General features: G+C 29.9%; 2 protein-coding genes across 2 annotated transcripts in view; both read right to left on the bottom strand.

Annotated features, from left to right (window-relative positions):
- LOC132737344 (uncharacterized) overlaps positions 1-5,825 on the bottom strand; it is a 29,831-nt gene extending 24,006 nt beyond the window's left edge. The window contains exons 1-5 of the mRNA XM_060724612.1: positions 5,668-5,825; positions 4,946-5,082; positions 4,408-4,546; positions 4,021-4,151; positions 3,547-3,685 (exon numbers count right to left, since the gene is read on the bottom strand). Of these exons, the coding sequence (XP_060580595.1) occupies positions 3,547-3,685; positions 4,021-4,151; positions 4,408-4,546; positions 4,946-5,082; positions 5,668-5,740 (619 nt within the window). The 5' untranslated portion in view covers positions 5,741-5,825. The remainder of the gene's footprint in view (positions 1-3,546; positions 3,686-4,020; positions 4,152-4,407; positions 4,547-4,945; positions 5,083-5,667) is intronic.
- Positions 5,826-9,894: 4,069 nt separating this feature from the next.
- LOC132737352 (uncharacterized protein C18orf63-like) lies at positions 9,895-15,889 on the bottom strand (the record flags this gene model as incomplete). Its single annotated transcript, XM_060724620.1, is given in 5 exon segments — positions 9,895-10,362; positions 10,982-12,001; positions 13,994-14,208; positions 14,509-14,620; positions 15,793-15,889. Coding segments are annotated over 5 exon segments (1,501 nt in total), but the record flags the coding sequence as incomplete, so codon positions are not given.
- Positions 15,890-18,425: the final 2,536 nt, after the last annotated feature.

The raw sequence follows: 18,425 nt of genomic DNA, 5'->3' as shown, positions 1-18,425 counted from the left end.
GTAACGACCATGTTTCTTCATATGACACCAGCACTGGTTGGTTTCAGGAAGCGGGCTCAAAAGTGATATTATATAAGTTGCCCGAATGAAGCGTGAAATCGACGGAAGCATTTTATTGCTTCAATAACTACTCTTATTAGAAGAGTTGATCATACTGCAAGATTTTAATTTTAAACTTCAAGCCGGTGCTAGGGGGCGTGAGGGATGTTGCACTTATTCAATATCCCTCATATACAGACTTAATCAAACCGAGTCTGTAATTTTCATGTAATTTTGTTGTGAATTATGCTTCCAGATTTTTATACTTCACAACAGTAGGTGTCAAGTGTCGTATGGCAGCTGAAAAAAGTTGTCCCGTACTTCACAACAGTTTAGTTATATTTTTCTGGTCATTCGTGATCATTGTTGCCAGCACTATTAAGTGTTGAGAATTAAGTACTTCTAAAGCCGGTACTAGAGGGCGTGTTAGATGTTGCACTTATTCATTATCGCTCATGTACAGACTCAATCAAACCGAGTTTGCAATTTTCATATAATGTTGTTGTGATTAATGCTTCAGAGGGATCACTTTGTTTCCATATTTTATTGTAATGTTTATTGAAATTACGAAAGAAAGAGGAACTCAAAACATATAAACTCTTTGAAATTATTTTTTTTTATTTTCTTATATTAGTAACGAAAATGCTCCGTTGGATTATACCATTCCGAGAAATCACTTTGTTTCCAGATTTTCATTTGAGATTATTGACATTTATTTGAAATGTATTTTTACGTGTTACGTGTTTGCATTTTTATTGTTTTCAATGTGTTTGTCAGAAGTTGAAAATCAGTGACAATCGACCTTAGCGCGTGATAGTGAAACAAAAGTATTAATAATGTACAAAAATTGGTATAAATGCCAGAATTCTGTCAAAAGCTTGTCCGTAAGAGCTATGGGCGTTCAATAGTATTATGCTCTTAATGATTGTGTGCTATTTCAACTAATTCTTTTCAGTTGTTTTTGTGATAGAAACTTGCACGCAAAAAGTGTGACGCCGATTCCGACGCCTGAAAAACAAGTGCAAGTAATACTAAATACTGTTTTAATAACCTTTCAATTATTAATCTTGTTGTGTAAATTATAAATTTTACCAAAACCTGATTGATCTAACTGGATAGTTATAGATTTAGTTTCTTTCTGGTCGGATCAGTGCTTGTGATACATGGATAAGAAAAAATCATATATAAAATATGAACACATGTACATAATAAATGTAGTTTTTTTCTATATCTTGAAAAAAACCACAAACAAACGACAACAAACACAACATTATTATTTATTGTTTAATTGATTTTGATATAGCCATATGTCAGTGGTAATTATTTGATAAACCTGTGGTAGGTGTTGGAATATTTTTATTGACGTAGCCTTGTAAAAATATTCTGAAAATCTACTTATATGACATATGTGGCTTGTCGCATCAAAGCACGATTAAACAATATAATTACTTTCAACAAATCTTTGAAATGTGTGTATTTTTATAAATGCAATGAACAAAGAAATGTTACGATTTTCACTTTTCATAGTCTGTGATATTCTAAGACTGTCCATTACACGTGGCTAAAAGTTTATGAGGTCACAATTGATTGAATTAGGTGGGTTATATAACTATTTGTTTATTTAGCAGAGTTGGTTCTTCTTCAATCTGACCTCATTTAAACAACTATTTAGATACGATGATCTTTTAAACAGCCTTCACTTCAAAATAATTTGCTATAACTGTTTTCAACAATGAAGCTTTACAATTGATATTTTGCAATCATCCAAAAAGTACAATAAAAGCTAAAGGAGCATTGACATCACAGGACATTCCCAACATCGTGGAGAGAATCAGTTTATCTAGCACTTTTGGATGGTATATTGCCATCTGCTTTATAATTATATTTCCTGAGCGGCATTTTGATTTATTGAATTAAAAGATCACGTAACTCATTTTTTATGGTTTTATATAATAAATATGATACTCAACTGAAGATTTATCAATATTGTAAGTTCAACAAAAATGCATTATTTGTAAAGATATTACCGAATTTACATTTCATGTCAATATAGGGAGGTAATTAAAAATTATTTCCGATAAAGTCATATCCAAATTTTTCAGTAAAAAATGAATGCATGTATTTTAAAGATTACTTATAACGCGTATAAATATTTGCAGTATAAATTTAACATATTTTTGGATGTTTGGAAATTGTTTTAGAAAAATAATGATATACATATATAAAATTTTACTTATGTGATGCTACATCCTTAAATACAAACATACAAGATCTTTAATGGACACTGATGAATTTCAAGTTTAATACGACATTAAAGAGTAAAAAATTAAGTAATATTTCTTCTTTTCTAGAAGGGAATCGTATTTAGATATTCGCTGACCAAATGTCACGAATTTGTATCAACAATAATTGTAATACGGCGCAATATGACGTATAGACATTCATAACATCTGGGTTATATATTAATTTTTTCTTCTAAAATTCAAGTGCCTCATGATGGTTGTTAACAACAGTTTTAGAATTGTAATCATCTTAACTTAGACTGCCTTATCACACTTCATTCCACGGTAAAAAAAATAGCAATTAATCTCGGATAATGCCTAAAATACATCAATACATTATATAGCTGATATTGGTGAATATTTTTTTAACAGTTTTGAATATCATAACACTTAATGTAACGTTAATAGAATAATTAAGTTAAAAAGGGTATACAAAAGGAGGTAGTAAAATCGATAAATTATGTTACAGAAAGATGGCGTTTAAAACATGTATCGCTGTTACGCGCTGTAATGCTATAATGTATATATTTTAAACATTGGTTTCTTTTATTACAAGAAATGTATTTTTAATTTTCATTATCTGTGCAAATTGTCTATATAATAAGGTAAGAGGAACTATTATAGGAATATATGTTTAAATTATGGTCACTTTTTGTACATGTATATGTATCATTCAATGTCCTTTGGTATATATAGAAATATTATATTAAATTTGGAGCCACTGTAATGAAATATCTCCACTGAAAAATAACATTAAAGAAGAAATAATGGACAAGAAATTCAATTTCTTTTTGTAAGACATTTTATTTATTTACAAACAAATATGTTGTACATAAAAGTAATAGAAATGAAAGTCAATAGGCATAATATCCAACCGCAGATTTCCTTCTCGTATGGGTGCACTGAAAAGAGAAACATTCTTTATTACATGGTGTTGCAAGGGTTATTTAGGCTTCAGAATTAAAATTTAAGTGTTGTGCAATCTTTTAAATTTCTAACATCAAACATACTCCCATCGAACGCACGGGTTTGATCTTAACTTTCTTTGCAATTATATAACAGCCGATAAATATATTTGTTAAAATACGATATTTAAATATTGTATGATTGAACTATCATTGTGCATAAGAAAGTAGCGACTGAATTGCTTATAGCTAATTTAGAAGACAAGTAGACTTGAAACCTATTCTCAAACCTAAGCATATCAACATTAAACTTACCATTTAAACAACAAGGTATAATGACCCTCTCCAAAACCCTCCACATTTCTCACTTTTAGCACCTTGGCAATCATAGCTACATTCGCTGTCGGGTGCTTTCTGTACATTCCCTAAACTGTTTCCACAGAAACACTGCGAAGAATACTGCAAAAGAAAAAAAGCGAAACATTACTAAAAGTACTGCACATAGAAAAAATAACCCGGAATTTTCATGATATATAAAAAGGAATTAATGAATTAATTCATATAATTTACAATAAAGCAACACATTACACTGTCAGTCATAGTTATTTTTAATAAATATCAAAACAGAGGGTTATACATTTCCATAAAATAAAGAATTCTAGAACATTATTCTATAAACGTTTAAACGTTAAAACATATATATTACCAATAGCAATTTGTGTTCCTCTATTTGCAAAACTTAAAAGGAGTTTGTGTTTACGATACCGATAATAGTTAATGCATTGATAACAAACCTGAGTTAGTGCATATTTTAGTCCATGACCTTTGCAGAATGCAAGACAAAGTTCCGTCGTCATCTTGTTGTTGCTTGTATTTTTTTCACTAAGGATTCTGGATTTAGAGTCTACATAACAGCCCATATATCCTGTTAATGAAAAATTTTAAATTTCAGTCTTACAATATATAAATGTGAAGAAGTCTTCACGACCTCGTATATCTTTAACTCGCATGAAAAATGTTCAATGTTTATTCAATAACAAGGTTATGTTAAAGTGCTAGTCTTTATTTTCTGTGCCTCGTTATTATTTTTTGTATAACAAAAGTTTTAGGTGTAAATTTTATTCATTATTTTTCATACGAGTTGTTTCTCAGAATTTATAAAAAGAAATATAATTACTTACTGTGCGTGTTATATAGCGAAATTCTCCAAAATCCACCGCATTTCTGGCCAGAATTTCCTCCACAATTAAAACTACATTCTGAATCAGGACGTTTTGCATATGGTCTTAATTGTGAACCACAAAAACATTGGTTGCTGTACTGAAATTTTAGATGATATTAAATTGAAATGTTTCAACTGGCTTTATTTTTGTTTTGACTCTCATCTAAAAATGCACAAGTTACTGTACGTGCCAAGAGTATCTTGTCTTACAAGTAAGCGTTACCAATGCTGATAATAATTTGGAAAACTGTATGTGACGAAAGAAATTCCACATTTTAGAATTTTACATAGAAACCAGAGTTAAATGGGATAAAATATGACTATTTTACAAGAAATATTGTTCCAAAATGTATCATAGACATTTAAATTTTTCTTATAAATGAGCAACGGCAACCAAGAACTGAATAAATGAATGTAAATGGTATATTTTTGATTCAGTTTTTATCATTCTGTATATTAAAGAGGTTACCTTGTCAAAAACAGATAAAAATATTTACCTCAACACCCGCGAACAACTTTCTTTCCATGCTACATCTTTGTACACATTTCTCGACAGTCATACTGCCTGAAGTCATTGTACCTTCTAAAATCCTTGTCGAATTGTCTTGGAAACAACCGATATAACCAGTGCCAGCTAAAATTTAAATGCAAGAATTAAATGAAAATTAAATTAAATTTACATTCACGTTTAAATTAACGTTTATATTTATTCATTTATAACATCATTTATATTTTACTTAAAATTTCATTCCATGTAAATACATTGAAAAAGTAAGTTTCATCTAATCGTTTTACCGACTCAGCAATTTTAGTATCTAAACTTTGAAATCAAATTCTGAATGATGAATAAAATGAAGAAAACTCGTAAAGCAAAATCAATTTATTTGCAACAGATACGCAATGAGTTGTTATGTAGATTATTACGGAGATAATTTGTATTCTCGATTCTTCAACAGAAAGAAGAAAAGAAATGCTTACATACGAGCTAATTCGAACAGTTAGTTCCAAAAAAAGTATATTCAATGCGTGACAAAAAACAATGTCCAATCTTTGTAAATTAAAACAATTATACAATAGTGCATATTAAGTTAATTTTCTGTTTAAATGATAACTTCTAATCCTTTTATAAAGTTGTGAAGAAAATACATGTTGTTTATTTTTAGTTATTTGATGTTGTTTTTCAGTTATGATTAATAAATTACTGTTACAAATGTCTTACCTTTGGTTGCTGAAACAAATACGGTCAAAACAATCGCTAATATCATATTTGTTGCCATGTTTCTTCTAAGCATGTTCTCTTTTTTGCAATGAAATACTTGTTGCTAAGTGTAATCTTGATATGATATTGTAAATCGACGAGTCCTCTTTTATAGGTCTTTTAAATCCTGTTAACATAAGTTTGATCGGAACCATTGTGGTTGGACGCTTTCATAGAAATGTTTATCTTTTTAATTTCTCTTTTGTTAACGTTTACGTCATACACAGTGCACTCATGCGTTTAAAATATAAACAATATACTACTATGCTGTACACTTTCGTCGTTACAAGTAAACTTTACTAGCTTTGCGTATTCTTTTGTCTTTGATAGATGACAGTAAATGTAGTCATAAAATTTTATGAACTTTGATAAGATTTATGTAGGGAATTGCGTACGCATGCAGTATTTAAGGAAAAATACACGCGGGCCCGTTTAGTTATTACTTGGAAGAACATGCGTTGTAATTTTACGTAGACTAACAGGAATAATGAAAAACATGAAAACATATGAAGGGTTCAGCAATATATATATAAGCATAAATTTGAAAGTATAGGGGAAAACGTTATACTTGACAGCCTGTACTTGTTAATATTTACATAATGCTATTTACAAAATAAGTTGACTCACTGCAATTCCTAGCAGTATTGTGTTCAGATTTTGTTTACCTTGATCCGTCCTTTTAAATTAAACAAACACTTTTTGGTGGAAACAGATAAAAGTTGCCCCAGGAGCTAAGCTCATTAGATAACCGATGACTTTCATCTTAGAAACGCATGATGAACCATAAAAATAATGTAAAAAAAGTAAATAAATATTTGCAAGCATGTTCCAGTATTCTCAGAATGCCCATTTATTATGAAAGCATTCACGATTGAATAACAGACATATGACCAGACAGAATCATCCAATGCATATATTATTTTGAAATCCAAAAGTAACCTTGACATTTCTAGCTATCCACCTGACGTTTACGTGTTTCAAGTTATCTAAATGGGCCTGAAATGTATGCCTAGGTATTTTTAAATTCATCCATATATGACAAAAACACAAATAAATAAATAGATTAAAAAATAAATAAGACAATACTCAAAAGTATTAACTGAAGTAGGTTATATTTTGGTTTCTTTTCAAATGGTGTTTGCGATAATGCAGTAGTGTTTAGCCAATTTGGTTGTCGATGTCATACTTTAGCATGTAAAGTGCAAGACAATGTGCAGATGTATCTATATAATGTTTTAATACAAAGGTCATAGTATGATAATTTATGAAAGTGTTAAATACGACCTCAAGGCCATGATTTAAAAAAGAAACTTATGTAGCTGTCCACTAGACAATATTTCATGCTAAATGTTTAAGCTCTTGCATTTTCTAAATCAAAGATTTTATAAGTTTTCCTATATACTGATTAGGAAAACCCATGACATCACCTCTGCTGACTGGGACCAATTTTGAACCCATTGCTATATTTTGAACAATCTTAGTAAATGAATTCACAATGTTTTATGCCAAATATCTTAGCTCTAGGCAAAGTATTTGTGTAGTAGATTTTTTTTTCCAATTGTAATTCAATTGTATAGGGATCTAACCCATAACGCCCCGTCGCAGAACCAATTTAACACCAGGGCTTTAAAAGGGCCACATTCAAAATATCTAAAATGTTGCCATTTTTTTTATTTAAAACAGAATTTTTACACATAATTCAATTGAGCAAGGTTTAGGGTAATGACGTCATCATTTTCCGTTAATTGTATTATTTTTTGTAGAAGTGGTTAACAATAACATATATCAGTCTAGCTGTTGTCAAAAGTCAAGCTAAAAAATAAACCGTCTTTCTTCTCGGTTGATTTCATGTAATATTTGCTAAACGTTAACATTTAACCCTGCTGTGTTTAAAGTTTTATATACTTATGTTTGTTTAATATACTTTATATATATTATGGAAAGCCACCAAAAATAAGGCAGTAAACAGTCAAACTGTGATGTTCTTTTACCCTAATTGCCAAATGTATTAAATAAATTTGGCACTTTCTTTTTAAGAATGATGATGATATAATAATATGGAGTTAGTAAGAAGAAGGAAAGAAGAAATGGTGTATTTATAGGATACAAGAATTGGTGCAACATTGCACTGGTCCCTCAAGCAACAGCATTGGCAATTTTCAATCTTCGACTAAATTCATTAAAGAATTTGAATATTGGGACAATTTCATGGGCTATAATACACTTTCAACCACTAAGTAAACGTTTATTCGCACTGTAACAGGTGATCCTTTTATATTCATTTTTACGATGAATCTAACTACGATAATAATAATCCAGTATTTTCCCCATTGTTTATCTAATTCTGCAAATTACTGGAGTAAATATCTGAACCGCGAATTATTATCAAGTTTTAAATGATGAATGAAAAACAACGCGAGTACAATGACAGATACAAACGTTTTCTTGCAGATGATGTAAAAGGGAAGTGTGTTCACTCTCTTCTTATACAAAAATGAATTAAAACAACCCTCATTCCCATACGAGTAAATTTCTGTTGTTGATGAAAACAATTATTTTTAAGTTTAGCACTTTTTTTATAATAAGGTTTGTTGAACTTTTTTTATTTATTATAGTACTGCAGATTTAAAACTTTTGAAGTTGTTTTAAAAATCATGCAATACTTCATTCTTTCGATAAAACAGTCCGAGAAGAAGAGTTTTTAAGATATTTTGAAGAGTAACTTGATGGTATTAATCATGTCTTAAAATATTATGGTATAATAATCTAATACGTCATATCGTTATTACTTAAAACAATCGCAAATGTTAAATTGTGTGCCCTATATCTCTCAACGATTAAATTACTTATTATCTTGCTGAAATGCTTTCTTTCAAACATATAAATATAAACACAAACGTTACGACGTTATCGATCTGCACTTTTAGAAGTGTTTGGTTGGTGTATTTTTCCACCTTTTAATTGTATTCTTCCCGTTTGATGAATAATATGACTAGCAGTTTGAATTTACATCCAAAAAATCAAAATATTACCATATTATCAATTTTGCAATGAATAATAGGGTTTCTTAATCGGACAAAAATCATAATCGATCATCGACAATAATCGAACAACCTTTTTCGATCAATCATCGATTATATAATCGAAACATTTATGATAACAAAGTAAATATGTACAATGCACATATCTTGCTTTAATATTTATAAGAATTCCATTAATATTCTATATTTTGTGTAACTACCACTTAAATTAATCAACTGAAATAAACTAGATACTCATGCTTATGTTCATCCTTGAGTAAAATATTTTTATCAAATAAATTCATTATATCTATGAAATTATTATGTCTCAATTCCAATACAGGAATGAATAAGCTATGTTTGGGAACAAGAGAAGTTGGTCATTAATAAAAATGCCAGGCTTTTTAATGACACTATATATGTATATTGTTGCCATTTTTAGTTTACAGTAGTGTGTAGAATAATTTTATACATATCTTCTTTGTTTGAAGTCAAAACATGTTTATTTCATATTTACAAAAAGACTGTGTAGCAATTTTCTAATTTCGAATTTGAGCATAGTATGTCTGTATACTAGAATGCCTCACTGTCAACTATTAACCTAATGGTCACTAGTATGCTTTCATATTCATTTGAATGAAAATTATTGGGTAAATCAAAGCTGGCTTTAATTTAAAGTGTTGTTATAATACAGTGAGTCACTTAAGTAACAGTAAGAAGATAAATAACCGATGATCGATTATTGAACTTTGTATTCGATCATCGCTAATCGGTCCTATAAACGATCAATTATCGATTATACTCGATCATCGTTTAATCCCTAATGAATAATTATACCGGATTACGATTTAATTGTTTCTTTTGGTGGATTTAAGGTCGCATTGACACTCAAGATCTTACGGTAACGTGCTAGCTTTACCGGTGGCGGAAGTCTAACAAGCGTATACCCGAACAGATATTCCGACCTTCCAAAAGACCAAAGGACTGCTGGTTAGATCCTCACATGGAAGAATTAATCATCGCAACTTTGTATGAGGAATAGCAATATTTTTTTTTAATGTGCATATTTAAGTAAATATTTAAAATTAGATTTCTAGAAACTCTAACCTCTAAAGTAGTAGTGTAGACTTAAAACAGAAAACCAACACATACAACGTAAAAAGGTATAACATTTTAATTTGATTTATTGAAATATGTTTATTCGATATAAGAGATACATGTTTAAAGGTGTTTAAATTCAGGCAAATTTATAGTCTAGCATTTTACAGCCTTGTATACATTCACCAATCTATGATCAAATGTCACTTATGGAAGGTGTCAGATGATACATTATTTTCATTTTGTTTTTTACTTTGTTTTTCTGTCGTAGATGTACAAACAATACATTTTTCGCAACACCTGTCTTGTAAGAAGAATGATAAACGAACGAGTCAACTATAACAAGGGTTAGAAATTACACAATTAATGTGATACGAAATATCACCGCACTTAAAAACCTACAAATGAAGTCTACTTTAATAAACAAATAATCTCGTAAGTACACACAATCTATGTTGTTTATTGTATTAAGTCCTTAACATCATGCCTCAGCTTTCTTTAGTTTCTTGGCCTTCCGGGATTCATTTTGACCGTCTTTCTGGAAATGAAAATAAAAAAATCTATAAAAATAAAAGAAAAACACAACAACACTCCCCTTTGGCCTTATAATATACGCTGTTTTAAACGGTAAACATGAAGGTTTACGACCTATAAACATTTCCAAAAACATAAAAAATATTTACGCGCGTACTTGAATAAAAAAACTAGTTCAATGACGTTATTTTTTCCGCTAACGGTACGTTGTTAAGTAAATAAAATATCCAACGCTTGTGTAAACATTTCATATAAACAATTTACAATTAATCACAAAGGGCACTAACTTTATAAAGATTTGCTGATAAATTTCTTCGTTTTATGAATATAATCAGAACTAGACTTAAAAGGAGAAAAGAGTCACGTTGAATTGCTGTAAAACTGAATATATGCATTTATAATTAAACAACATTTCATTACAGGTAATAATAAAATCATTTCGGTCAATTGCAATAACAAAACAAGGTGAAGTATAGAATGGTTATAGTCATAAATGTATAATAACCAACATATGCATAATTCTAAAGAAAATGGTTTAAATGTATGTGAGTAAAAGTGCTTTAAAACAGTTAGATGTTTTCAAAATATTGCTATTCATTTACATTAATACAAAAAAGATATACCTTCGTTGCTTTTGGTCTCTTGGTAGCCTTTTTTTCTTTTTGCAATTTCCCATCCTTTCCAGTTGTAGCCTTTCCCGAATTTGAAGGTACACAACCCGTACTTGCAGTAACAGATTTCTTAAAGAGTGGAACTGTCTTACTGAATGTTGGTCTGTTGAGTGGAGTGAGTGCTGAAGCATTATTTACGGAAGAGGACATTGGTGTTGAAACGGGTGTATTTAAAGGAAGTCCTTGCCTTTCAACAGACGTTAGATGGCCTTGAACAGAAGGTCTACTTGGAGTGTGTGAAATAAATGCTTTGTTAACAGTAGATTTAGATTTCTGTTGAGAAATACAGCCTGTTGATGATTTCTTCTGCGGATGAAACACTGGTACAATTTTCTGTGCAACCACTGGTTTAGCAGATTCAATTAATGGCAAAAGTTTTTTGGGTTTGAATTGTGGAATCAATTTGTGTGAACCCGTTTCTTGCTTATTCATTAGACTAGAACTTGTTGTTGGAGTGTATGCTGATAAATGCACAGAGCTGTTTATTCCAACTTTTGAAGCATTTTCTGGGGTTCTGATAAATCTTTCCTTATTTTGACTACCTGATTGCAAAGCCACAGAAATTGCTGACATCTCATTGTTACTATTAATACTGCTCTTATCTGAATCAGGATGTTCTTTTGTAATTGGTCTGATATTTTCAGATAAAATATTTCGACTGAATTGTGCTTCTTCTTTACTATTTGCAATGCATCTAAAAGACTGATTACTGATACGTTCCTGATTGTTAGGAGTAACACTTTTATCCAATGTCTTTGAACGGTCAGAAAATTCCTGAGATATATTCTTGGTGGATATGACTGAAACTGTTTCTTTCCGTCCATTTAAGCTCTGTGAACAGTTCGTAGGGTTGGGAATAGATGTGTTGTTTGACGATGCCATCATTTTCACCATCTCATCTTTTGTTCTATACACAGTAGGTCGAGAAGAACTCATCTTATTTGTTAAGTTTGGATGATCTTTTATTGTATTCTAGAATAGAATTAAATATTAAATCAATATTTACTGGGAACATGGGGTATTACATAGAGGATAATGAATGAGTGTAAATTTTACCATTTAATACTAAAATTATTGAACAAGTTGAATAATATCATAATATGCGAGACTCTGACAAGCCTAATATTGTTTTATTCGACGAGTTCAATAAAAGAATTGAATCTACACGAATGTATTTTTCTATTTATCACATGTTCAAAATAAGAACGGTTTAAAGTCATATAACACGTAATGTACACGATATTTAACATTGTCTCTGACTTTATATTATCTTAGCCTCAGAAACGATTTTTTTTCAATCTTTAGAATTTGTTACAGGGTAATCTTGTTTTATAATGTTTAAATAACGGTTTAAGAACATTATAGAAGCCTATGACCTGAAGAAAATTGTGCATCTAAAATTATCTGTCATAAAAGTAGCAAAATGTAAGCATGGTGGTATTTTGACATCCATACAAAAAACTAATTCTATATCTTTTCACTAATAGCCAACAAGAGCTGTCGGTAGGACAGCAACGCTCGACTATTCTTAGTGCTTGATAGTAAAAAAAAATTGCTTGATACAATTACCTCCTCCTGTTTACAGGTTGGGGTAATGATGGTGAACAAGTGTGCAAAGTTTCAAAGCCATATGTCAATGGACTTTGAAAATATTTGAACTATTACAAAAACTTTAACGTAAATTCTAAGTCGAAAAAGGGGCATAATTCTGTCAAAATGCTTGATACAGTTACCTCCTCCTGTTTACAGGTCGGGGTCATGATGGTGAACAAGTGTGCAAAGTTTCAAAGCCATATGTCAATGGACTTTGAAAATATTTGAACTATTACAAAAACTATAACGTAAATTCTAAGTCGAAAAAGGGGCATAATTCTGTCAAAATTCTTGATACAGTTACCTCCTCCTGTCTACAGGTTGGGGTCATGATGGTGAACAAGTATGCAAAGGTTCAAAGCCATATGTCAATGGACTTTGAAAATATTTGAACTATTACAAAAACTTTAACGTAAATTCTAAGTCGAAAAAGGGGCATAATTCTGTCAAAATTCTTGATACAGTTACCTCCTCCTGTCTACAGGTTAGGGTCATGATGGTGAACAAGTGTGCAAAGTTTCAAAGCCATATGTCAATGGACTTTGAAAATATTTGAACTATTACAAAAACTTTAACGTAAATTCTAAGTCGAAAAAGGGGCATAATTCTGTCAAAATGCTTGATACAGTTACCTCCTCCTGTTTACAGGTCGGGGTCATGATGGTGAACAAGTGTGCAAAGTTTCAAAGCCATATGTCAATGGACTTTGAAAATATTTGAACTATTACAAAAACTTTAACGTAAATTCTAAGTCGAAAAAGGGGCATAATTCTGTCAAAATGCTTGATACAGTTACCTCCTCCTGTCTACAGGTTGGGGTCATGATGGTGAACAAGTGTGCCAAGTTTCAAAGCCATATGTCAATGGACTTTGAAAATATTTGAACTATTACAAAAACTTTAACATAAGTGGTTACGCCGACGCGGACACCAACGCCGACGCCGACGCTCGGGTGACAACAATAGCTCTACTTATTCTTATCGAATAGTCGAGCTAAAAAGCAACAGAAGCAAAAGCTGGTCCATGTGAACTGTCCAATGAGTTAACTTTTCGTAAACTGTACATAGTAGTTCACCAAAAATAAAATATTTTGAAAAATGAAAATGAAAGCATTTCCATTTCTGGGGAATCTTTGCTTAACACAAAGAATATCATTTCAACCTTTGTTAATCTACTTTGAATGCCAGTCTCTAATAAGACGGATAACGTACCTCAATTTCTTTTTTTGATTTGAATTAATTTAGTAAAATGAACTTGATATGTTTAAGCTTGCAAACTTACAAGCTTTTTAATTTTCAACACATATAAATAAATTTCTACATCTTTAATTATTAATCTATATTTTTTTTAATTTGGAAAGTACTATGAAACCTGGCCACTGGGAAGAAGATCCGTCACAGTAAACTTGGCTTTTGACTGAAGTTTGATTGGGCAACCACACACAGTTGGAAATTTACTCTGTATTTCTAACATAAATGATCTCAGGATTGGCTTTGGGTCTACTCTTGCCACTTTCTGCAACTCTCTTCCTCTTAGACAAACTTCAGGGTATGTTCTCAAAGTTAAGGAAATGTATTCACAAATGTCTTTTGTTCAACTTTTCGTGTGATAAAACTCATTGAGAATGGGTAAGAAAGAATGTATATACAAAGTCATATGTTTAAAGTAAAAATAACTACATGCAATTTTGTTTAAGATTAACTTGAAAGTCCCAATGTAATTAACCAACCAGATTTGGACTGTAAAACCTCATCCAGTTTACTCAACTCTTGCTGCTTCACATCTGTTAGGAAACAATTATATATGGTCAAACTAGCATGAAATGATATAATTAACTTACAAACAAATAAAAGCTAGACTCTATTTAAGTATGTACTAAGTTTTACTTTTACACATATTGAAACAGAAAGGATATGTAAACAGTTTTCCACCTTGAGGACCAAATCTGATTTGGTAAAAGTTAATATCATCTTCACTCTCTGGAAGTCTGTACCCATACTAGAAATAAACAAAGTGAAAAGAGACTCTTTAATTATCTAAAATGATCAATTTAGATGGAAATATTTAATATGTAGAAAAGTAAAATTTTGCAAAGGCTAGATATTTTAAATCATGTGTTTTATATCATTATGTGGCAATGTTTCCATTTTAAAATAATTCAAAAAGATTTCCAACTTTTTATTACCTATTTACAAATGTTGGACACCATATGGATTTACTGGTAGATTATGACACATGCTAATAGTATGTAGAATAGTTTGTCTACAGTGTATTTATATTATGAATAATTTTATCATTGCAACATTAAAATTCAATTAGATCAAAAGGAGCGAGTTTTCAATGTGCTTGCCATAATCTGATTTATAGAAGAACAAAAAAGCAGCAGGAGACAAATTGAAAACTTGGTCACATTTAAAGTTAACCTTTATCCTATGCAGTTATCTTGATTCATTTGAACTAAATATAATAATACAATTTATACTGTCTTAAATGGTAAACAACTCATTAGACACAACCATGTTTTGGTTCAAAGATGTATTTCAAGATCAGATGAATAGTCTCCCTTTAATTTTAAATACTTATAAGATTGTTTTGTTTATTTAGAAGTGCCATCTTTAAGCCTAGAATTAGGAAAATCTTTGAATTTTCACATTATCTCAATATATAAAAGGCATTTTTTTATTTATTAAGTCCCTGACATTGATTTTGTTAATGTATATCTTGGCTATTGCCTCATACTTGTTTTTATTTTTCTGAATATTGAAAATAAAGAGCAGAAACAGTAAACCTCAGATAGGAGGTTAAATAGACTACAAAAATAGGTGTCATGAGATGAATTCTCTGCTATTAAAAATACTGAAATGTCTCACCAGACTTCAGAGTGTTTCTAATTTACAATGCTGCTTTACACATTGCATTTAAAAAAATATGTTTCTCCAAGACTTTTTTCAATATGATGTCTCCTTCATTATTCATGTTATTTAAAAAAATAAATAAAATGGGTTACTGGCATAGACGGGACACAAATGTATATCATATAAAGTTAAAACAATATATAAAATGTAAAAACAAAACTATAACCAATGTTAAAAACATACTGAAAAGAAATTAAAAAGCTGCTTTCTTAATGAAATTTCTATAGCAATATTATAACTGTATTGAATAATTACAGTATTCTTCCAGTGTCTTTTCAGATCCCTGTATGTCTTGAATGGACTATCCTCTGGTATTTCATGACTTATACTGACAATACGACCTCTCTTCATGCTGTATATGAAATATAAGATATGATACAGCAGATAATATAATATTATATATATATTTTTTCTTTTTTGTCTGTTATGCTGTATTTTAAAGTCAGTTCATCATCATTTGTTTTTTTTTCATTATTTTTAACATATTTAGTTTAGCTTAAATCTAAGTGGAATCTCTCTCGAAACTGCTTCCTGTGAAAATGGTTGTGACCAAAGTATATATACTGCTTGAACCTATGATTCCATGGTAAAGGGGCAGCTACCTTAACCACTAGGCCACAGCTCTCCTTAAACTGTATTAAACCTTAAGACATTTACTACTACTTGTCATGTACATTGTACTAACAAAGTGTTTTTAAATTTTGAACCACTACATTAGAAAATTTCTTTATGAAACTACCAGTCTCTTATATATGATCTTTACAGGCATTAATTAAAATGGTAAATGGATGGAGAATGGCACATGACATATACATGTATGTATTGTAAATTTGAATATAAACATGAACTTAACCATGTACATTACTCACGAGAACTGTCAGTTTCAACTTGAATGATTCAATTACTATATTAATTTGAGCCGCGTCACGACAAAACCAACATAATGGGTTTGTGACCAGCATGGATCCAGACCAGCTTGCACATCTGAGCAGTCTGATCAGGATCCATGCTGTTCACTATCAGTTTCTCTACTAGCTATAGGGTTTGTAAGCGAACAGCATGGATCCTGATCAGACTGCGCAGATGCGCAGGCTGGTCTGGATCCATGCTGGTTGCAAACCCATTATGTTGGTTTTGTCATGACGCGGCTCATTTATGTTTCTTGTAAGATGAGTTTATTTTGTTATTCAGTTTATTTTAATGCATTTGTTTTGGTATATGAGCTTTACATTGATTGTAATAATATGACAGTTTAATTAATATGACAGTTTTAAGTTCTCTTTATGGTATGTCAATGCATCAGGCATTTGAAATTACCTCAATACTGCATGCAATATTAAACCACCACTGGGCTAAATATTTTAAATGGAAATAAAATAAAATCAATAATGAAAGATCTATTGGTCTAATTCTGTAGCCTATTTGGCTAATAGTAAGCAAAAGATTACTTTTCATACAAATAATAACATTTATTATTATAAACCTATAAATTTTCTCCCTAAATACACACAAATCTTGAACCGTGAATATACTTCAACTGATAGAAATATCTTGTGTTATATTAGTGACAATTCATTAAATAAAATTTAGTGATGCAAAGTTAATTAATTTAAGTTTAACAATCTTCAGGTCAAAATGTTTTCTGTTAATTATGTGATTTACATTATAAAACCATAAAACTGTGTAATTAATGAGTAAGTAAGTTCAGACAAGTTATTGTGACAGTTAATGCTATGAAGAAGAAGAGCATCAACCTCTCAACTAATGAACTTTAAACTCATGACAGTTCACCTTTAACATAAACAAATGTTATTGTTTCCTAAATGCATCAAATCTTCAATTTTATACTCTATATGAAAAAAAAATCATGTTATAAAAATAAATGAAATTATTCAGTAAATAAGTAAGTAAATGATATCAAATAAAAATAAGTATTAAAAAGGAAAAAAAACGAGTCAATAAATGAATTTATTTATTGTATACTTATGAAGAAATATTGAGAAATATTGATGAAATAATATGCGTATTTTCAGTTTTTCCATATCTTCACTGTAAAAATTTATTTTTCATTGCAGTGAAACATATTTTCCATATTTTCACTGGTGTCTTGCCAGACGACTTTCTTCTAAATTCAGTCAATATTAAAAATTTAAGTGAAAGTCTTTCATTAATGTGTCCAAAAATAAAAAAAAAATAAAAAAAAAATAGAAAAATGTAAATAATCAGAAAATTCAAGTTTTTTTCTATAAATACAGGATTCATTTTCATCTTGTGGTATGAAAAATATCATATTTCACTTGTGGCTACTAGTAAATGCCACTAACGAATCATTTATTTTCATACCACTCAATGAAAATGAATCCTATATTTATAGAAAAAGCTTGAATATCTTCTATTTATTATATACTTATAAATGAAATAGTGAGAAATATTAATGAATTAAATGCGTTATTTTGTTTTTTCCAATTTTCACTGTAAAAATTTATTTTTCCACATTTTCACTGGTGTCTTGCCGGACTACTTTGTAAAAAATTCAGCTAAAACACAAACTTTAAGGATTAGTCTTTCAAATTAAAATTTCCAAAAAAAAGGAGAAAAATTTATATAACAAACAAAAAATTCAAGATTTTTTTTCTATAAATACAGGGTTTATTTTCATCGTGTGGTATAAAAATTATCATATTTCATTCGTGGCTACAGCCTGACTTGTGAAATATTTATTTTCATACCACTTGATGAAAAAAATCATGTATTTATTGAAAAATTTCCTCTATTTATTACCTAAATGAATAAGTAAGTAAAAACTATAAATAATGAATAAATTCATAAAAATTAAATAAATTATAATAAAATCAAATAAATAGATTAAAGATCCTGTAACACATTTT

Source organism: Ruditapes philippinarum, unplaced genomic scaffold (assembly GCF_026571515.1).
Source record: "Ruditapes philippinarum isolate M1 unplaced genomic scaffold, ASM2657151v2 ctg5907_1_1_1_1, whole genome shotgun sequence".
NCBI classification, from domain to species: Eukaryota; Metazoa; Mollusca; class Bivalvia; order Venerida; family Veneridae; genus Ruditapes; species Ruditapes philippinarum.
Note: the sequence above shows the minus strand (reverse complement) of the source record. Positions and strands in the feature narration are given on the sequence as shown.